The 22,928-nt window shown below is 39.9% G+C and overlaps 1 protein-coding gene across 2 annotated transcripts in view; it reads left to right on the forward strand.

The window, feature by feature from the left end:
* Positions 1-22,928, forward strand: part of COL4A4 (collagen type IV alpha 4 chain) — a 127,394-nt gene that overhangs the window by 2,288 nt on the left and 102,178 nt on the right. The window contains exons 1-4 of one of the 2 annotated variants that reach the window (XM_072719345.1): positions 6,779-6,891; positions 14,762-14,918; positions 15,655-15,697; positions 19,805-19,882. In XM_072719345.1, coding sequence (XP_072575446.1) covers positions 14,857-14,918; positions 15,655-15,697; positions 19,805-19,882 — 183 coding nt within the window. In that variant the 5' untranslated portion in view covers positions 6,779-6,891; positions 14,762-14,856. Of the gene's footprint in view, positions 1-6,778; positions 6,892-14,761; positions 14,919-15,654; positions 15,698-19,804; positions 19,883-22,928 lie in introns of those variants that run through there. The other variant, XM_072719346.1, reaches the window with a different exon arrangement.

Genomic DNA, 22,928 nt, shown 5'->3' on the forward strand with positions numbered 1-22,928 from the left:
TCTGACTCTTCAGCTGCAGAAAAGGAAAATAGGGTGAACCTGATGAGAAATGATGGCACCAGGTAAAGATGCTCTTCTCAGTTCAGTAAGAAAGGGGCAATGGCCAAGCACACCCCACTCACTCCCCTGAGGTCAACCAACTGCTAAGGCATCTGGAACCTCGCTACTAGGAGCTCTGGCATTCTGGAGAGCTGGTTAGAAATGCAGAGTTTCAGGTAAGACCCCAGATGCGTTGAATCAGAGCCTGCATACACCAAGGTCTCCAGCTGATTCTTCCTCACATTAAGCTTTGAGAAGTGGCTTGTCTAAAAGCCAGATTTCACCTCCTGTTCCTCACCTCCCCACCACACACATGTATTCCCCTCTGGTACCGCACTGTATACCTGAAACTAATGTAATATTCTAGGTCAACTATACTCCAATTTAAAAAAAAAAAAAAAAAAAAAAGGAAAGCCGTACACTCAAAAAAAAAAAAAAAAAGTTTGGTACACTCACTAGGTGGTGTCAGTAAACCAGGATTCCGTTTTTTAAAAAATAGTCTTGGGGTCAAGAGAGTTGATTTTTCAACTGTTGGTTCTTTAAATGTGATAAAGCAAAAGGAAGACAGGGATGGTTCTTTTTGTATGTGTCAAGCACACCGAGATCTCTACTTTTTAGACTGATGGCAGATGAGGGTTTTGAACAAAGTTAAGTAACCACTGCCTCTAACAAGCCCAATGTTATTATTTTGGCCCTGTTTCATAATCACGATATGTCTATTTTCTACGCAGGGCTTAAAGGGGTGATGTTTGCTTCCCTACATGTGAGTGGAAGCCCCACGAGGGCAGGGGTCTTTTTGGTGTTCTTTACTGTTGTTAAAAAAGTTGAATGACGTAACCAATTTCCTCAGGATTCACACCACCTAGTGCTACGCTCATCATCTATGGATGAAGGCAGCCTTCTAGCTAATCCTCTGAAACCATCTTCTAAAACACTGTCAGAGTTCCACTTAAAATTGCACATTGTGTGGGAAAAGACGGATTGCTTTTGGAGCACTTAAAAGCGATCTCTTAATTTCAGAGGCTTATGGGAACAAGATTTCTTCTCCCCATTTGCATTACATATTCATCACAGTGTGTGTGTGTGTGTGTGTGTGTGTGTAGGGGGGTGGTAAGAAAGGGGAGGATGCCCTGCTTATCCTAGCCACTCAGGAACCTACTAGAAATTTCCATCCAACATGTTCTCTGATCTTCTCAGAAGGAAAAGAGAATGTGCCAACTCAGAAGCTGTGCTAAAAGTTTCCACCTGGAGGTGACACATACACACTCACATTTCATTGGCTACACTTCATTTTGTGAGTGATGGGGAATTAAAGTCTACCTCTTGCCTAGAGAGAGAGCTGGAAATATTTGGTGAATGTTAGTGATGCCCAGCATATACATCATACCACTTGCTTATTTTAAAGCTTCCGGAAACCCTTCTTCGTCTACTTACAGCTAATTTCACACTTCTTAGAACAGCATGGTCCAAACTTTTTTGGTACCGCATGTTACTTTTCTGGAGTACGAAAGCCTTTCGAGGGCAGGTACAGAGAGTGATTCTTTTCAGACATAAGTGCAGCTCGAAAAATTAATTTACTGCCCTGGCATTTTTGTACAAAGAGCAGTACCTATTTAAGGTACACAGTTCAAGGTGCAATCATCCTGTGAAAACCAACAACACGATCATGATACAGAGCTTTTCTCTCATTTCCTGCCCCTGTCCATGTCTCTCTACTCCCGTGCCCAGGCAAACATTGATCTGCTTTCTGTCACTCTAGATTGCTTGGCATTTTCTAGAATTTTACATAAATGGAGTCAAACAGTATGTGCCCTTTTGTGTCTGGCTTCTTTGACTCAGCAGAATGATGTTGAGATCCATCCATGTCGTGTGTAACAGCAGTTTGTTTCTGTGGCTGAGTCGGATTCCATTGTATGGATATCAGCTTTTAAAATGCCACTTACCAGCGGTTGGATATTTGATTTGTTTCCAGTTTGGGGGCTATTACAAATAGAGCTCCCATGAGTGTTTTTGTATGGGACGCGTATTTCCAGTTCTCTTGAATTTATACCCAAAAGCGAAATGGCTTGATGTATGTTTAAATATAAAAGAAACCGTTTTCCAAAGAAGTTGTATCGTTCTACATTCTCACTGGGAATGTATGAGAATTTCAGTTCCTCCATATATTTGTGGTGCATTATTTTAAATCTTATTCTTTTTTTTTTAAAGATTTTATTTATTTATTCATGAGACACACACACACACACACACACACAGAGGCAGAGACACAGGCAGAGGGAGAAGCAGGCTCCATGCAGGGAGCCCGACATGGGACTTGATCCCAGGACTCCAGGCTCATGTCCTGGGCCAAAGGCAGGTCCTAAACCGCTGAGCCATCCAGGGATCCCCTTAAATCTTATTCTGATGGTTATACAATGGTATGTTAATGTGCTTTTCATTTGCCTGATGACTAATGATGTTGAACGTCTTTTCTTGTACTTGTAAACAATTCATAGTACGTCTTCTGCGAGGTGTCTGTTCAAATCTATTCTTCATTTTATTTATTTATTTTTTAAAGATTTTCTTTATTTATTTGAGAGAGAGTGATAGTGAGAGAGAGAGAGAGAGAGAGAGATCATGGAGGGAGAGGGAGAAGGAGACAGACTCCCCACTAAGCAGGGAGCCTGACATGGGGCTCTATCCCAGGACCCTGAGATCATGACCTGAGCCAAAGGCAGATGCTTTAACCAACTGAGCCACCCAGGCACCCCTAATCTTCATTTTAAAAACATTGATTATTTCTCTTCTTACTGTTGATTTATAACAATTATTTATGTATTCGGGATACAATATCCCTGCCAGATATATTTACTGTGAATATTTTCTCCCATTCTGTGGCTTGTCTTTTCATTTCCTTAGTGATATCTTTTGAAAAGCAAATATCTTTCTTTTAATGAAGCCCAATTTATCAACTTTTTCTTTTTTTGGTTTATACTTTTCTTGTTACTCCATAATCTTCACTTAAGCTTACAAAGATTTCACCTGTTTTCTTCTTTTGTAATATTTTTATGATTTAAGTCAATGATCCTAAGTTAATTTAGCGGTATGGTATGAAGCAAGGATCTATTTTAAATTTTCCTTTCTGTGTGGATATCCAGTTGTTCCGGCACCATTTACTGAAAAGACTACTCTTTCTCCGCTAAATTGTTTTAACATCTCCATAGAAAATAAATTAATCTTCTATATTTGGGTCTTTTGTTTGTTTCCCTGATGTACCTGTCTCTCCTTTCACCAATACCACATTTCCTTTTTACTATAGCTTTAGAGCAAGTCTTGAAATCAAGGTATATAGAAGTTCTCCAACTTTGTCGTTGTTGTTTTAGAAGCTAGATTATGCTCTTCTAGATAATTTGACCTTCTGTATATGTGGATTTGAGGAGAGTTGTGTCTATGTTCATGAGGGATATCGATCTGTAGTTTTCTTGTAATATCCTTGTCTGTTTGGCATCTGAGTAATACTAGCCTCATAAAATGAGTTGTCCAGCATTTCTCTCTTCTATTTTCTGTAAAAGTATATGAAGAATTGTCATCATTTCTTCCTTAACTATTGATAGCATTCACTGGTGAATCCAGCTGAAGGTTCTGAATGACTCAACTAATCAATCATGAATTTAATTGATCTAGGGCTATTCAGATTTTCTATTGCTTCTTGTGTCAGTTTTGATAATTTTCATCTTTCATGAAATGTGTTCATTTTTATACATTGTCAAATTTATTGGTTTATGATTTTTCAGAAGATTCTGTAATGATCTTTTTAATACCTGTAGATCTGTAATGTTTTCCTCTTTGTCTTTTCTGACATTGGTAATTTCTCAAGTAGATCAATTTTATTTTATTTTATTTTTCTTTTCAAAAAAACTGAAGAACCAACTTAGAATTTCTTTCATTTTGCTCTATTGCTTGGGTGCTTCCTCTCTTATTGAGTTCTTTTTCTACCTTTATTTTTTCTTAGCCTTTACTTCAGGATTAATTTTTTTCTTCTTTTCATAGTTTTCTAAATAGAGACTTAGATCATTGATTTTACACTTTTCTTCTTTCCTAATATGAACATTTATAGTTATATTTTCTTTCTCTGGGCTGGGTAAGTTATATCACACATTTTGATGTGCTGTTTTCATTATCATTCAGTTCAAAATATTGCCTTTCACCCATGGGTTATTTGGAGTGTGTCAATTTCCAAATATTTGGAAATTTCCTGGATGGTTTATAGTTGAATTGTAATACAATGATCCACAAGATCTTAGTCCTTTGAAATCTTTCGAGACTAGTTTTATACTTCGGGATATGGTCTATCTTGATGAACACACCACATCCATTTAGAAAAATACATATTCTGCAGTTGTTGGGTGTGGCGTTTTATATATAAATTAGAGCAGGATGCTTGATGCTGTTGTTCAGGTCTTCTGTGTCTTGACTGATACTTTCTACCTTGTTCTGTCAATTACCAAGAGAAGTGTTAGTCTCTAACTATGTTTGAGAATTTAGCTATATCTTCTTTTAGTTTTGCTCTAGGTATTTTGAAATTCTGCTATGAAGCTCATATTTATAATACTTAGAGCTTTCTGGTACCTTAACTTTTTTATCATCACTGTGTATTCAAATCTATTTTATGTGCTGTTGGCATAGCCAGTCTTTCTTATGTGTTGTGTGGATATCTTTTTCTAGCCTTTGCTTTCAATCTATTTGTATCTTTTTTTTTAGTGTATCTTACAGCATATAGTTGGCTTTTTTCTCTTTTTCAAATTCAGCATGACAATCTTTGGCTTTTAATAGGAATTTCTAGTCTGTATCAACAAGTAGTTGATATGGCTATATTTAGGTCTGCCATTTCTCCATTTCTTTTAGATCTGTCTCATCTATTTTTTGTCCCTTTCCTTCTCTTTGGTGTTCTTCTGTGTTTTTCATTTTTTTGGTATCCCATTTTAATTTTTCATTGGCTTGCAGTTACATCTTTCAGCATTATTTTTAGTGATTACTTTAGTGATTATAATATACATCTTTAACGTTTTCCAATCCACTTCAAAGTAGTATTGAATTCCTTCAAGTAAATCTAATTCATTTTAGTATCTACAGTGCCTAGTGTGGTATTTGATACCAAATGGGAGATTGATAAATATTTCTTAAATGAACAAAATCATAGGTACTTATTTATGTTGTACAAAAAATACTTATGGAGTTTATTCCAAAAAAAAAAATAATAATAACAAAACACTTTGGTTAATGCCAGGGAAGTCAACTGAAAACCACTCCAGATTTAAACATTGTTACACTTTTAGTGGATTTGAATTTACAGATCTTGTAATTTTCGTATATAGTCAAGATTCTACATATTATTTTATTTTTTCCACATGCTTTTGTTTTAAAAACCTCATGTAGACCTCTTCCTATCCTTAATTTGTTAAGTTTCAAAAAAAAATCTCACTTTCAAATTTTAAAACAGAGAGAGGCAGTCTTACTTTAACTTTGGAATTCCATATGGTTTTGTGAAACTTCCAGCTGTTAATTGCCTTGGCCACTCTGCCCACATGTCATCCTCCTCCAATACTCAGCACATTGGCTTGGCTTTGCACTATTATTTATTAATGTATAATGTCCACATTGAAACACTGAATGTATTCTTATGGTCTGTAAAAGAGTATGGGATGGCCTAGCTCTGAAGCTCAGGTTTGAGGGATGCCCTTGAGATGTTTATTAGGTTCCAGAGTGGCAGAAGCATTCCTAGAGGAGTCTAGTTCCAGAACTTGCCCAAAGGGAGAGACTCAATAGGAGATTCTGATTTTCTAGGAGCCAGCTCCTACCAGGAGCAAGACAGATGGACACTGGACAGAAGACAAGAATGTAGTTACAGGAAAGGGAGGTAGTTAAGCTCTCTTCAGAAAAGGCCTACGAGTTTAGTGAATACTGTGCTCCTTTCCACCAAGACAAAGCTTTCCTCCTACCTTGGCGCCAATTGCTTGCTCACTCCAGTATTTCTGTTTAACTTGCAAATTCATTTGGGCAATTTTGTGAAATATTTTTTTCAAGATTTTATTTATTTATTCATGAAAGACACAGAGAGAGGGGCAGAGACATAGGCAGAGGAGAAGCAGGCTTCCTATGGAGAGCCCGATGTGGGACTCGATCCTGCGACTCCAGGATCACGACCTGGGCCAAAGGTAGGCGCTTAACCACTGAGCCAGACAGGTATATCCCCTTCTTCTTCTTCTTCTTCTTCTTCTTCTTCTTCTTCTTCTTCTTCTTCTTCTTCTTCTTTTTTTCTTTTTGCCTATATACCTGCATTAAATGCTCGAATATTTGTTTTTTGTTTTTTGTTTTGTATATTTTTTTATTGGAGTTCGATTTGCCCACATATAGTATAACACCCAGTGCTCATCCCATCAAGTGCCCCCTTCAGTCCCCATCACCCAGTCACCCCAACCCCCTGCCCACCTCACCTTCCACTACCCCTTGTTCGTTTCCCAGAGTTAGGAGTCCCTTATGTTTTGTCACTGTCTCTGGTATTTCCCACTCCTTTTCTCTCCTTTCCCCTTGAATATTTGACTTCTCTATATTCTAGTTAGAAATGGTGCCTTTGAGATCTTCAACTGTCCTCTAGGAGTTTCCAGATTTGAATTCCAAATATAAAGACCTTCCTACAAGAATTCAAGTTTTCTGGGATTCAAAGGAAACAAATATCTCTGTATCATAGTGCACCATTGCATTCAGAATCAACTGCCTCTGCTGCTGCTGCTCTATTGGAGGCTAGAGTTGTTCTTCCGAGACACGAATCCCTGAAGCTCACCCAGGAATTTTCACGAATTTTGGAGCTATAAGGTCAGTAGATCTGTAAAGCCCAGGAAAGCTTTGCAGTTTGAATCCTGGGTGTGTCACTTACTGCCTGTGTGACTTACTTATAAAAAGAAGTAATCATATTACTTACCTGCTAGGGGGATTGTGAAGATTGCAGATCTGTGTTAAGCCCTCAGTGCTTAGCATCTAGGTGGCCCTCTAGAAATGCTGCTCACTATACTTTCTTATGTTGGGGATGGTGGTGACAGTGATGATGGTGGTGATGATGGAGAAGAGGAGGAAGGAAAAGAAGGCAGAAGAAGAGAAGTCTAAGATAAGTGTGTGTCAGTGTGTGAGTAGTGGGGTTGGGGTGGAGGTGGGGAAGAGCAGTAGCTGCTGTGACAACAGAAGGAGCTGGCTTTCTAGTTGATAAGACCAAATGCCAACCTCTTCCTTGTGTCTTCTCAGAGTCAACTTGCATTAACTCTGTGTTGTCTGCTAACTAGAGATTCATCCCCCTCCGTAATTTCTCTCTCCTCATATTTAAAAGATACTTTAGGGGGATCCCTGGGTGGCTCAGTAGTTTGGCACCTGCCTTTGGCCCTGGGGCGCGGTCCTGGAGTCCCGGGATCGAGTCCCGCATCGGGCTCCTGGCATGGAGCCTGCTTCTCCCTCTGCCTGTGTCTCTGCCTCTCTTTCTCTCTCTCTCTCTATGTCTATCATGAATAAATAAATAAAATCTTAAAAAAAATAAAAATAAAAGATACTTTAGCAGGAACTGTCATGGCTTATTCCTCTTTTCATTTCCCCAGGTCTCTCTGTCCCCCCTCATATCAAGCTTGCCCTCTTTCTGAGTTCTGCCCAGGCTTGCTCCAGCTCCTGATTTCCTAACCTTTTTCTTTTCTTTCAAATATTTTATTCATGAGAGACACACACACACACACACAGAGAGAGAGAGAGAGAGGCAGAGACACAGGCAGAGGGAGAAGCAGGCTCCATGCAGGGAGCCCGATGTGGGACTCAATCCCGGGTCTCCAGGATCACACCCTGGGCTGACGGTGGCGCTAAACCACTAAGGCACCGGGGCTGCCCTCCTAACCCTTTTCTAATATATTATATATGGGAACTCTTTTCTCCTACAAGGAATTTGGTAAGAAGGAGACAAATTTCTTGAGCCACTACCACATGCCAGGCACCATGCTAGGTGCTAATTTAGACTCATATAATTCTCTCTGGGATTAATTTCACATGTTGAGAAGTCAGAGGAGTTATGTACCTGGTCAGTTATACTGCTAAGTGTTCAAGACCTGAACACAAGTCTTTCTAACTCCAGAGCCTGCTTTTATCCTGAACCATGAGAGCACATGGTACCAGGGGAAGAAGGCAGAGCAAATCTATGCAGGGAGGGAGAAGTCCCTGAAGGCAAACATCAGCCTTACAGTATGGGTGGGCCCTGCCTGCTGGGGTCATGGGGTGTTACTTCCAGAGTTCAACACAAAGGCAGTTCCCAGAGGTCTGAAAGTTCCAGAGAATTCATATAGAGTCACTCCAGTCCTACCCAAGGGGAAAATCACAGACCAAAGCAACCTGGGCGATTAGTATTTTTGGCAAGAGATAAACCATTCTGAGTCAAGAATGTCATTCTTAACCTGGAGGTAAAGGGCCCATCTGGTTTGAAAATCAATTGTATATTTTTGGAACATATATCACCTCCATGTGATTTCCAAGTGGTGACATTATTATGGTTATTGTCAACTTTTCTGTTGATATTGAGAGGAGTTCTCAAGGAGAAAATGATAATAAAAGCCTATGTTGGCAGATAGTAAGTTTGCTGAGATATGGTCCAGTTGGCTCTGGACTGAACTCTAAGGTCAACTGAGGACTCTGTAGTACTCTCAAACAATCCAGCTGAACCTGGAGGGAGGGCAAGGTGGAGGCGGGCTTGGTCATATTCCAGCAGCATTCTGGTCAAGTTGGACCTGAGTCATTCTCAAGAATTTACTTGAGTAATTCTCAGTTTTTCCATGTCACTTCTCAGAGAATGTGGAGCTCCAACCACATTCCAGTGGTCCATGGACCACCCAGATTCATCACCTGCTTCCAAAGCCTTGTGATATTTATTGAGATTGACTGCTTTTTCTAAAAAACTCAAACCAACGTGAACTCTTTGAAAGTCTGCAGGTAGAGTCAACCCAAGAATATGGAGTGTTCAAAAGACTGAAACCAAATAACCTGCTTTAGTGTTGGGGAAAGGACAGGTCATCTCTTCTAGGGAAAGTGGAAGCCTCAAAAGGAGATGTCCAGCCACCCAGGTGGACAGAGCATGTCAGTCTTTTTCCAGGAGCACTATCCTTCTATCTGTTGAGGCCCTTTGCTTATTTCTTTGTGAAGATGAGCCTTTAGGAACTCTATTTTGGAAAGATAAAGGTATGCAAATAGGTGTTAAGACTACACAAAAAAATTTTTGCCTTGAAAAGAGAATCTTTAGATAGCTCAAGTATCAGAAGGTCAAAGGGAAGAACATGTAGACATTAATAGGAAGTTATTTCACTGAAAGAACAAAAATATTATTAAATAGAGCTCAAAGACTTAATGTTCCTTGGGAAAAGAAAAGACATTATACTTATACGACCTTTTTGTTACTGAAAGGTTCTAATACTCAGTCTCCTGTTATCTGGTCCTCTAATCTTGGCCCTTGCCCGCCCCCATCCCCCAATCGATGAGAACCCAAGCAGGGTGTATTTCTTTTCAAGATTGGGTTGCAGAGAAAACAAATTCCTCATAGTAGAAATAATGATTTGGAAGATCTCAGATCTTGTTCCCAGACATAGTATTTGGAAAACATCGAGCAGAGGCTCCTAAGAAGTCCTAGGGGAATTGGAGTCCAGGAACTTTCATAAAGAAGTGAAGGGAAAAAAATCGGCCCAGGGAGTTGGAGGAAGAGAGCTAGTGACGTTTGCTGAATACACAAGCTAGAAATGACTGAAAGAAATACAGGCTGGGAAAGAGCCTGGGGACCTTACTTGGATTGTTGAATGAGGCTGGTGTAGAAGGTCCAGGGTTCTTAAGTTCAACTTCTGGGGAACCTCGAAGAGATCCTTCAGTTGGGGTGTCACAGCCTGGGGACCAGCTGTAGAGATGGGTCATTGCTTTTCATCAGACTTGGCTGGATAGGTCAGTTTGCTCAGGTCAAGGGAACAGACTGTATAAAAATCTACATCAGAAACTGGGCAGCTCTCGGGAATGAGCTAGTTTTTCATTCTCCTGTTACAGATCATCCTTCTTTCTCTTTTTGCATTTTCCTCCCTCTTTTTATGATTACTGAGGATAACTATTTTCTCCAAATTCAGACTTGTCTTTCACCTTGATCTGTCCCAGCCTTCGAACATATGACTGTGTCTCAGGGCTCTTCCTGAGGCATCCTTCCTCCTTCATCCCCCGTTCTTCCCTATCCTAATTTCAGCTCTCCAAGAGGACTGGCCCAGGTCATCTTTTTGCACCATCCTTCCCAGCCCTGAGTCCGAGTTCTAGGTCAAGCACTGGGTTGGGCTACTTTTGGGTCAGGTGGTTCTCCTCCCCAACCCTGTGGCTGGGTGATGAGAATGTGGGTGCCTCCTTGCTCAGCTGGGCTGAAGGTGGGGCCTGAGTGGGGCCCGATGGCAGCAGCTTATGGAGAATGCTCCCTTCCTGAGAATAATAGTTGGCCAAATAAAGCGTGTCCTTTGAAAGGTGCAGAACTTTGGCAGAAGTTTCCTGGGTAGGCAATCTCCCAAAGCTGCTGTTTGCATACGGTTTAGTGGCACAGCACTTTGGGTCATTAAAGCTTTTTTTCCCCTGTACTAATGATAGACTCCGTTGGAAATTCACTGCCTCCGCCAATCCCATGTGATCAGAGCCACGTATTTGTGAGTAGGTCGGTTAGAAGGACAGTGTTCTGAGTGAGAATAGTTTCGTTTGTTGTTTGGTGCAATCAAAAGCTTGGTTGAGTCAATGAATTAACTTCTAGATTCTCAACTGCTATAGATGTTACTTTTTAGAATTGTCCTATTGGAAGATGGGCCTTTGGCTGAGGTTCTCACCGGCCCCTTCACAATTTTCCTTCTGCTACTTTTCACCAGAGAGGCATAACCCCACCTCCAGCCATCCAAGCTGTTACCACCCTGCTTTGCCCCAGAGGGCAAGAACTGTCTATGGGCCAGATGCTGGGCAATGTAAACGCAGGTGTAGAGAGCAGTCTACCTGTCAGGCTCCACATCCCTGGGCCAGGTAGTGTCCAACTTTTTGTTTTCATCACCATTGAGGGAAAACCTATCAGATGGTAGGTCACTCCAAATGATTCTTGCTGATGATGAATTCTATATTGCTTTTGGTAAACAACTCAGGAGAAATTCAAAGCATTGGGTGACAAACATAGAACAAATTCCTTCTATTCGCAAATTCTTTTTTCTGTGAATAGGTTTATTACAATTTATAGTTTTAAGAAACTAACATGGAAGCAGGACTGTTGCTCGACCTGCCGCATCTCTTGACCAGATGTCCTGATTGATCTGGGCTAAATGGACTATTTGAGAAACCAAAAGCCCAATTCATTCATTGCCAACTACATTTCTGATAAAATTTCATTTGTAATATGTTTAATAATTGTTCATCAAAATTTAAATTTATTTGGATTATATACTACTTCTCATCATAATGGTAAACAAATTCAGGTGAAAAAATGTAAGACTTAGATATTTGTGATCATAGGAAATAAAAAGTATGTAATTTATATATATATATTTTTTTGTTGGAGAGAAGTATGGTAGGGTGATCAGTATAAGATTTTCAAGTATAAAAACATTGCACTAAGATATATGTGGGGGAATGGAATGGAAATACAAATTCAAGAAGAAAAATGATGTAAAATTTCTAGCAGTCAAAAAACTTGTGTGTTGATGGTGGTGAGAACCATCCTTGTGATGCTTATGATGATCCATTGACTGCATTTAAAATAGTGCCGCGGGGCGCCTGGGGGGCTCAGTCAGTTGAACATCCAACTCTTGATTTCAGCTCAGGTCATGATCTCAGGGTCGTATGATTGAATCCTGTGTCAGCTTCCATGCTCAGTGGGATTCTGCTTGAGATTTTCTTTCTTTTTCCTGCTGACCCTTCCCCGTTCATTCTCTCTCTCTCTCTCTCTGAAATAAATAAATAAATCTTTTTAAAAAATTTAAAAAATAGTGCTGCAACCATTCTTATTTTATAGGTCTCCAAGTACAATATTCCAATTATACTTTGCAACTACTTAAAGATAAAATGAAGGTTTTTTTGATGTTACCATGTGAAAAAAGAAGGGATCTACATAATTTAAAAACCCATCTTAGAGGAAGATGAGAGCAGACATCTGCAGGCTGCCATGCTTAGGTGTCAACTGGGAGTAAAAAAAACCCAGCTCTACCATTTATTAGCTCTGTAACTTTGCACCAATTACTTAAAATGACTTAATTTGGCTTTCCTTTACAACAGAACTAATACTTTCCTTACTAAATTGTGGTGAAGTAAGTGACTTGATGGACTCAGTACTCTTAGCAGGGGGTCCCTGGCATAATCAACGTCACTGTCTCTCCACTTCCCCCAAGGCTGTATGATCCCTCTTTCTGTCTCCCCCTTTCTCCTTTCCTCTATCACCTCTTCTGTATTCAAAGTTGGCCTTATCTCACATCCTCTAGTAAATGTATTTGATTCACGTTCTGAAGGTCCCAAAATATCTTCTGTAAATTCATTCATCTAATGGATATATATATATATTAAGCACTAACTATAGTCCAGGCACTATTATGGCACTGGGGATAACTGTGAGTGAAAAAAAGATAAAATCCCTGTTGTCACAGGACTTACTAAGTACATGGTGATGAGGATGCATTGGCTACTCCCAATCAGCAATGTACTTTCACTCATGACAGACCAGTTAGATTTCTGTGGATTGGTCCATCTGTCCATCCACCCATCCATCCAGCCAGCCATCCATTCAATTACAAAATGTTTTGAGAAACTCCTAAATGTTAGGACTATGATCAGGCATTCTTGTTCTGAAAGTGACCATGACAACACTCTATTTTTTTTTTAAAGATTTTATTTATTTATTCATGAGAGAGAAGAAGAGAGAGGCAGAGACATAGAGGGAGAAGCAGGCTCCCTGCAGGGAGCCCGATGCGGGACTTGATCCCAGGACCCCAGGATCATGACCTGAGCCAAAGGCAGACACTTAACCACTGAGCCACCCAGGTGCCCGACAACACTCTATTTTAATAAAATTCCTTTTTGTACACCCTTTATCATAATATGTGTAGGGATTAAATGCATCATGTATCTCTTTGGGGGTTAAATGCAAATGTCCCTGGTTTTCTTTAATTTTTTTTTTTACTGTTTCCCATTTGTTTAAAATATCTAGTAGCTTTTGAATGATTCAAGCCAATTTGTGTATTTCTTCCAAAGCAATAATTTGTTTTATTGACACTTGCTCCCCGAATGCAGCTTTAAGAAGTATTTAAAATGATGGATTTGGGGATGGGAAATGATCTGGGCACTCAGAGTGATTCCGCTTCTACTTGATTTTCAAACTGTATCATGGAATGTCGTCCGGCCACCTACTTGGAGAACTAGTCTCCCATAAATATGGCATTGAGTTTATCTAGATTTTATCCAGAAATTTAAAAATAGCCCCAACAATACCAGTTTTCTTCTCTTTCCCCAATTCTCATTGATACAGGTCTTCAGAGAAGCCAGAATTTTAAAGATGAGACGTTTCAGTTTCGAGATACTTCCATTCAAGACATTCCTTTAAGCCAGAGATATTTTATCAAAGATAGAGTGCTTTGAGTGAAAATATTTTTTCTTTTTTTATTGAGATAAAGTTCACAAAATAGAATTCACAATTTGAACTCTTTTAAAGTTTATAATTCAGTGTTTTTAGTATATTCATAATGTTGTGCAACTGTCACCACTAATTCCAGAACATCCCATTACCTCAAGAAGAAACCCTGTACCTCCCAACTCTCCTCTTCCAACCCTTGACAATTGCTACTCTATTTTATGTCTCCATGGATTTGCCTATTCTGGGTTTTTCATATACATGAGATCATGCAATCATATACATGATTTAATGCAAGTCATATAATATATGACTTCTTTGACTTAACATAATGTTTTCTTCAAGGTTCATCTATGCATCAGTACTTCATTCTTTTTATGGCCGAATTCATTGTGTGGATGTAGCACATTTTGCTTACCCATTCATCAGTTGATGGACATTTCGGTTGTTTGCACTTTTTGGCTACTATGAATATTTATGTACAAGTTTATGCATGAAGATAATGTCATTTATCATGGTATATACCTAGGAATGGAACTGCTAGATTGTATGGTAATTCTGTGTTTACTTTTTTGAGGAACTGTCAAAGTGATTTCCACAGTAGCTGTACCATTTTGCATAAAAATATTTTTTTTACATATTGGCTGTATTTGTGCAAAGTATTTCTATACTAAAGGGTTCCTTTCCTAGTTTCAAAAAGTGAAAAAAAAACATGCACTTAAGTGAATTTTAACTTGGATTTTCAAGGGCAGATGTTACATAGAAGAATATGCCATTTAACACAATGAAGCAATATTTTATACTTGCATTATATACACCTATTTTTCATTTCTCAAAAATATATTTGACATAAATAACTGGAAATTATTTTTTAATTTCTAAGTATAAAATTGATATTTATTCAGTTTAATTATCAGTAAGATCGTTTCATCAAAAACAATTGAATTCCCCCTTTAAAAAATATTTCCATTACTATGAATAATGAAAGTAATTATTTTCAACATTGATGCATATTGTGTTTTAAGAGATGTATTTATATTTAACATATACAAACTTTAAACCCAGGGCATAGAACCTCACTTATAAGTGAGAGTCTTCTGGAAGAGAAGAGAAACCTGACAATCTTTTTTAAGTCCCAAGACTTGACTGTGAGGTAATCCATGCACATGGCATCAGTAAGGTGTTCATTCAGGTGGATCAAGCCCTTGGCCAGAGATCCCTGGTGAGTGTCCTTAGTGCGATCACTTGCTTTTATTCAATAATTTCTTCTAAATGTTGGTTTTGCATAGTTATGAATTGTCTCAACATTTCATGTGTCAAAAAGCCACATTGTTCCAGAAACCTGTGCATTATGCTACTTTTTTGTGATTCATTTTTATTAATTACCAATTCGCTCTACTCTCCCTGAATTGCACCCACATCATCCCCAATGGGAAAGACACTCATCTAAAGGCTGCAGATTCTTGCTTTCTTACTAGGTTTGAATAGCAAAAACCTTCCTAATCTCCAGGGCACAGCAGGGGCCCTGCAACTAGCTGAGTTAGGACAGGGCACTTCATGAGTATGATTCTCAGAATAACAGCCCCTGAGAAGGTCCACATCCTAATCCCTGGATCCTGAGAATATGTTCTGTTATATGGCAATGGGGAATTATGCTTGTGGATGACACTAAGGTGGCTAATCAGCTGACCTTGGGGAGAATTACTCTGGATTATCTGGGTGGACCTGGGGTCCCAGGCACAGTAAGAAACCCAATAAAGGACTGTGAGTACTTGACTGATTAGCAAGAAGGAAGATGACAGCCAGAGAGGATAACATTAAGATTGTCACTGATGACAGCAGCCTATTAGAAATAAAAAGAAGCTTTCTGGGATTTATTTCTTTGTTCTCTCTCTTTTTAGTTTGTTGTGCATGAAAATGAACAGTTTAAATTAATCTACATTTTTGCTGTTTCATAGGTCACTTATATTTATCCTCTTTTCTGTACAACATGCGTATGGGGTAAGTACATTCATTAGCTCTGCATGCATTACTCCCATTATAACTCTTTTTGCTTCAAACAAGCCACTCGGTAGGACTCAGTTTTCTCATCTGCAAAATGAAACGTTGGACTAGGTGAACTCTGAGGTTTCTTTCCTATTTTACAGTAAATACTTCTTATCAAATTACTCAGGTATTGGAGATTTTTTAATTTTATAACATAAAATTAAAAAAAATTGGAGATGGACAGGAAGCAGCTGAGGCACTTCAAGATTAAATCAAGAAATATAAGATTAAATGTGAATATTTTAATTCTGGAGACAGATAAGCCTAGAATATTCTGTAATAAGATCTCTTTCTTCCTGCTTCCTTACTGAGGAATCTGAGTTATTAAACTCAACCCCGCATGGTTCTGGGAAATCATACTGTGGAGTGCCTCTAACTCAGGTAGACTTTGAGACAACTGAACTGGTTAAGTCCTTTTTTTTTTTTTTATTTATTTTTTTTTTTAAATTTATTTATGATAGTCACAGAGAGAGAGATAGAGAGGCAGAGACATAGGCAGAGGGAGAAAGAAGCAGGCTCCATGCACCGGGAGCCCGACGTGGGATTTGATCCTGGGTCTCCAGGATCGCGCCCCGGGCCAAAGGCAGGCGCCAAACTACTGCGCCACCCAGGGATCCCTGGTTAAGTCCTTTTATTCAGCACATCGCCATCTGTCTATCCTCTCTAGTTTGGACAATTTCTGTGATTTAAGTTAACATAGGTCTTTTCAAAGCAAATCAAAATAGAAAGGTGCCTTCTGTTCCCCTTTTCCTACCAGTCAGGAAGAGAAAGCACACATGTCAGGGAATGAGAAGCTCTCCCCAAGTAGGGATAATAAGACTTGCTTCATTTAGTTCACACACATTTGAGACCATCATCTGAAATAATGGATGGAACTACATTGAAATATATATGGATTTTTTTTACCTGATTTCTTCAGGGTTTTTTTTTTTTGTATTATGTATTTTTTTCTCTAATTATAAGAGTCAACAGAGTTTTAAATTTCACTTCCTTTGTTCCTCATGTCCCATATGAGTGAATAAAATTCTTGAAACAGAGGTTTTAGAGATTTCACACAAAAAATAGCTCATACTATAGTTGGGTTTTAAAGATAGTGATATAAATCAATGCAGTATGTATGGAAGGCGACTTGGCATTCTCCACCCGAATTGCAAATGCATAATCCTGTTGACACAGGGGTTTCCCTTTTTGGAATTTATCATATGTATTTATACTAACTTGGGTGTAAAGAAAATGCACAAGAATATTGATTGCAGGGGAGCATTCAGAAACAAAAGAAGGGAGATAGCTAAGAAGGATTGATTAATCAAGCTATAGAGCCATTCTATTAACTTGGAATGATTTTGAAGATGTCTGATTAAGAGAAAACAGAAAGTTATGGAGATATATGCCATTTTGGTAAAAAGAAAACAAGATCCAAATCACGTAAACTGTGAGTTTGTGTGTGTGTACTTGTGCGCATGTGTATGTGTGTGTACATGTGTATGCATGTACCTGTGCATGCGCATATGTCTACATGTGCACGTGTGTACATGTGCACATGCACATGTGCATGCGTGTGTGTGCACACATCTGTGATCATGGTGTGAGCATGTTCAAAACTACCCAGACTCTGACTGAGGACAGTGCATGTGTCTCGGTGAGGGTATGGGGAGTCTGGGTTGGAAAAGAACATTTCTTCTCCTATTAGACTCTTTTGCTCTGTTTGAATTTTTAATCATATGCAAATGTTTTTCCAAAAAACAATAAAGGCACAAATGTAGGACTGGTTATTAGTCTAGAAATTAATAACTTATTTCTCAAACATTTTATTCCACATACATCTGTTTAAAAAAATCTGAGATAAAACAGATAGGAACTTCTTTTTTCTTCGAGGAATAACATTAATTTTTGAGAATGCTGGTGTGTTCCTGGTGAATATGGCTTGCACTTCGAATGTTGCCTTGTCTGAGATATGTCTTTATTTTTTTCAAATGGGTTTATATGATCCGTTTTTGAGGTGCAGCTTTGTCCTCTACAAGCACCTCCCACTTTTAAGGTGGCATTTATTAGATATTTATAATGTAGAAGAAATTCATAGAGACTAAAATTACCTCTTTTTTCTTTCATCAGTACCAAAGCTTTATAGGGAACTATTTCTGTTCCTTTATTAGACTCTGCTGATTTATTTTAAACTGATTCTTTCCTGAAATGTAATTTTGCTACAAACATCTCTGTGATGCTTGGCACAATTAAGTAAAAACAAACAAACAAACAATGAAAGAACAAACTTGCCTTTATTATCAAGCCAGCTAATCAACTGACCTTCTTTTCTGGTTGTTTTGATATCTCACTGAACACAAGTAATGAATCCCAACCTTAAATGAACCCAAGTGTTCAGACTAGTTATTTTAAGTGTTTTCATACTGTCCTGGACCTGGGCATTTCTTTTCTTTTCTTTTTTTTTCCACCTTATCAGAGTTTTGAACTTGATGTTTCTGTATTCACAGATAACAATGTGACTCAAAACTCGAGAGGCATATATTTCTGAAACTTCAAATACATTTTTTAACTTAATTCTTGTCAAGGTTCACATTCCTGTATGCTTTCAATGACCCTAAAGAGTTTTGTTTATATTAATGTCTTTTTATTTTGTTAATGCTTAATTTAAAGATTTTTGGTTTGGATCTGAGCATATTTTTCCAGAAAAAAAGAGGTCTGAATTGCGTGATTGAAAAAAAAAATACATTCTGGATAGACTCTTTTCCCTCCCATACACATATTCATATACAAGTATGTATTTATATGTGTGTGTATTCATATTTACACTATTCAGATGTATTTACATATACGACTTATGCACATAGGTGTGTATGGCTGGAGGTCTTCCATCAGAATATAAATACTGGTTCAAATGTTTTATGTTCCCCATCATACTTTGGCATAAAGGCCTACATTTATAGCCTTGAGTGTGAAAGATCTATTAGTCATAGAGATGTGTGGTTAATACATAAGCGTTGCAGTGAGGGCTGGACCAGGCAAGATCATGAACTAGGCCAAGTTTATCCCCAGTGCCTTTCCAATATTCCTATCTGCACTCTCAGCTCCCAGCACCTAGAGCTGCTTTTGCCACCACTCCCTCCCAACCCGCAGCCCCAGGCTCTGAAGGAATGCTCAGTGTTCATTGTCAGCGCAGGTGCATCATGGTGGCTGTTTTGTCGTTAAGGGATCTACTTATGGAAACAGTTACTCTGGGATTATGCGCTTGTATTGAAGTGACAGATGACTCTGGATACAGACAATGAGGATTTGTGAGAACAAGGGGCTGATTCTTCCCAAAGGGCGTGTGTGTGTGTGTGTGTGTGTGTGTGTGTGTGTGTGTGTCTGGAGGAAGCATGAACGTTAAGAAAATATGAGAGTGTGGAGTACCCCTTTAAAAAGAATGTTGGAGAGAAGTTAGGAAAGAGAAGTGGAGAAAGAGCCCAGATTATTCAAGTTCAGGAGCTTTCTGGTTGGGAGACACATTAGAAGAACCATCTTGGAGTTTCAGCAATTTGCAGGAAACAGCTGACATGTGAAGTCCAAGGCTGAGCTGTGAGCAGTGACTAGGAAGGACTCGATGGTCTTGGAGGGGAAGCCAGAGGGTCCTGTAAAGCAGCCAAATTTACAATTTCAGTGAGGCACCATGGTGCACTTACAGTTTTCCTCACCATATGTTTTATACTCTAAGATCATCCACAACTTAGTAAATGTCTTGCCAGGAGAGAGACCTTGCAGGATTCTGGCCAAAGAAAAGTGGCTATAGAAGGTTTTTTTTTTTTTTCTTTTTTTCTTTTTAGTGCTAGCTCACAGGAACTTTTATTTTGCTGACATAATCATCAGCCCTCTCACCAGGCCACAGTCTAAGCTCTTTACCTCTTGATACATCAACATTAATCCTTTCTTCTCACAGATTCAGAGGTAAAAGTATACTGTGGGATTCTCGTGGGTTAGGTAAACCGAGGTGCTCGTTGTCATGTACACATCATGTACCCAGCTCTGTGTGCAATACCGGTTTACTAAACCAGATGCTTCACTTTCCAGAGTGGAAAGAAGTTTGTCGGCCCCTGTGGAGGAAGAGATTGCTCGGTGTGCCATTGCTTTCCTGAAAAAGGGTCTCGGGTAAGTGATGGAAAAATCAGCACAGATGGTGGGACAGAGAGACAGTGGGAGGGAGAGATGCAGAGCTACTAGCCAAAGTTTCTGGGGTGCAAGATGCACGAGCCCTAGAGATCTGCTGTACAACATCTAACAGCAGTCAACAACAATGCAATGTTCACTTAAAAAATTTGTTGAGACGACTGATGTCATATGAAGTGTCCTTACCACAATCAAATGTTTGAAAAAGATCCACATGGATGGCATACTGAAATTTGAGCCATTGTGAGTGCTTGGCTTGAGGAGTTGCAGATTCTCAGAATGTTCTGGTAATGGTCACTGTTTCTATGTTTCACCATTAATGTTCTGTATATTCTGATAAGAGATCCCAATGCTATTACACTATGTGTCACACTTAGAATTGCAAGCCGTGATTCCCCCAGTGTCTTATGCAACCCTGGTCTTGGGAGCTGCCTTCTGCAAAAAGGGTCCTCGTGTCAAATGGCACATACTGTGTCACCACCATCTTAAAACTCAGGTTGCATATCAGCATTTTAAAGGCCCTGAGAAGTATGAGATGCAGTGAGGGAGGCGGGAAAGAGGCTTGTTTAACCTTATATACAGTAGTATATGTGGACATGGGACTGCAAGACTCTTTAGGATAATGCCCATTGAAATCACACAGAATCGTGTTCTAGAATTCAAATGATAGCTGCATTTATTGTGTGCTTCTTATGTGCCAGGCACTGCTCTGCATACTCAAAATGCTTTCGCTCTCCGACTCCTCACAACAGCTCTCTTGCCATCTTATCGTGTTGACTTTGCAGGACAGAAGATCAAAGCTCAGAGAGGTGTAGTGTCTTGCTCAAGTCCACACAGGACGGCGCTCCGGGTGACTACACTGGCTTCTCTGTCCTGCCGTGCACAAGAGCCCTCTAGGCCACTGTGTATCGGGTCACTTGAACATTTCTGGGCCCTCCCTTGTATTCTGACAGCAGTAGTTGGCAGCCCACTAACTCATTAGTGCTGGAGCATTAGATCAAACATACTCCCAGAACCTTGCAAGAAAAGAGCATGCTTCAGAAACTTCGGAGAGTTTCTGAGTCCACTCAGTGATTCTGTTGAAACATGTCCACGTCAGTCCTATAGGGCCTGATGCTCAAAAACCACAATTCAGTAAAGATCAGTCTACGGGGATGCAAAACATCTCCTGAGAGAAGGGACCATATATTTTTCCCGTAGCTTGGCTTTATCTGCACATGAGACGTGTGCGACACGTAAGGGGCTCCTGTGTTCAGCTCTCCTCCTGAAAGCAGCTACCTTATTGAACTGATGCGACGGCAAGTCCCCTTCTGCTTAAACTGCTTTGTCTCTTTAGTACTTCAAAAACCTGGGTGCTCAGAATTTATCTTGAGCTCTTTCAAGCTCCCTTGGTGATAGAACTTAAAAACCAAAGGTACAAACTTCCAGTTACAAAATAAATAAGTCCTGGGAGTCTTTTGTACAACATAGTGACTTTAGTTCATATTGCTTTGTATATTTGAGAGTTGCTGAGAGTAGATCTTAAAAGTTATCCCAAGGAGGAAAAAAAAAAACAAAACCAAACAAACCCAGTAGCTGTGTGATGATGATAATAAAACTTACTCTGGTGATATTTTTGCAATATATACATGTATCAGATTAGTATGTGTATACCTGAAACTAACATAATGTTATGTAGATTAATCATGTCTCAGAAATTCTCCTGAAACTTAAGGATGCTAAAGGCTAGCAATCTAAGAAGTGCTTTCGCCTTTTCCATATAAACGGACACATTATTTGGGAGTGGCGGGGGGAAGCCTGGCTTTTGTGTGAGATTTTTAAAAAAATATAAACATACCAAGATCGTATAAATAAGAAGTAAAAGAGGGGCACCTGAGTGGCTCAGTGGTTGAGCATTGGCCTTTGCTAAGGTCGTGATCCCGGGGTCCTGAGATCGAATCCGCATCGGGCTCCTTGCAGGGAGCCTGATTCTCCCTCTGCCTGTGTCTCTGCCTCTCCCTCTCTGTCTCTCATGAATAAATAAATAAAATTTTTAAAAAAAGAATAAGGAAAAGAAACCAGTGCATCTACATTTTAAGGCCCTTTGAGCTTGAGACTCAAGAATAACGGATCATGAGAGGAAGGGGGTGAGGGCACCACAAAATAAAGAGGAACAGTTGCTTGGGGGAATGCTCTGATTGATTGATCGATTGATTGATTATTTTTTAAAGATTTTATTTATTCATGAGAGACACACAGAGAGAGAGAGAGAGAGAGAGAGAGAGAGAGGCAGAGACACAGGCAGAGAGAGAAGCAGGCTCCATGCAGGGAGCCTGACATGGGACTTGATCCTGGGTCTCCAGGATCAGGCCCTGGGCAGAAGGTGACACTAAACTGCTGGGCCACCCGGACTGCTGGAAAGCTCTGATTTAAATGAGGCTGAGAGCTGTTTATAGTGGGGACATGTGGCGATGTCTAGAGACATCTTGTGGTTGGCCCAACTGGATGGCGGGGACACCACTGGTGTCTAGTGGGTATAGGCTGGGGATGGTGCTTGGCACCTGCAATGCCCAGGACAGCCCCCACACCAAAACCTGCCCTGTCTCCACGTGCCAACCGGGCTGAGGGCGAGCAACCTTGCTCTCATCCCACAGCAGCTCTGGGAGGCCGCTGTGACTAATATTTTCAGCTTTCTGTCCAAGAAACCTGAATTTCCAATTGCTGGTATATGGGAGGGACAGGAGCCACCCCCTGGTATGTGACCTCAATTTCAGCATTTGCCCCACGATCACGAGAAGACGACTACACTCAGACTCAAACTCCAGACTTTTGTCATAACTTTGCCAACTGGGGTGGGCACTTGGAGCTGCCCGAGCCTTGGCTTCCTTGTATTTACACCATTAGCCCTTTCTCTTCTGTTGCGTCGGGTGTTTGGCCATCAGAGGCAATGCACCTTGCGTCCCGTAACACAGCGTCCGGTGCCAGGGGTTACGGGGGCTCACGGGACGGGCTGCAGGCAGGGTCTCTGTCCCTGTTCCTGGGTGGCCAG

This window comes from Vulpes vulpes, chromosome 9 (assembly GCF_048418805.1).
Source record: "Vulpes vulpes isolate BD-2025 chromosome 9, VulVul3, whole genome shotgun sequence".
In the NCBI taxonomy this organism is placed as follows: Eukaryota; Metazoa; Chordata; class Mammalia; order Carnivora; family Canidae; genus Vulpes; species Vulpes vulpes.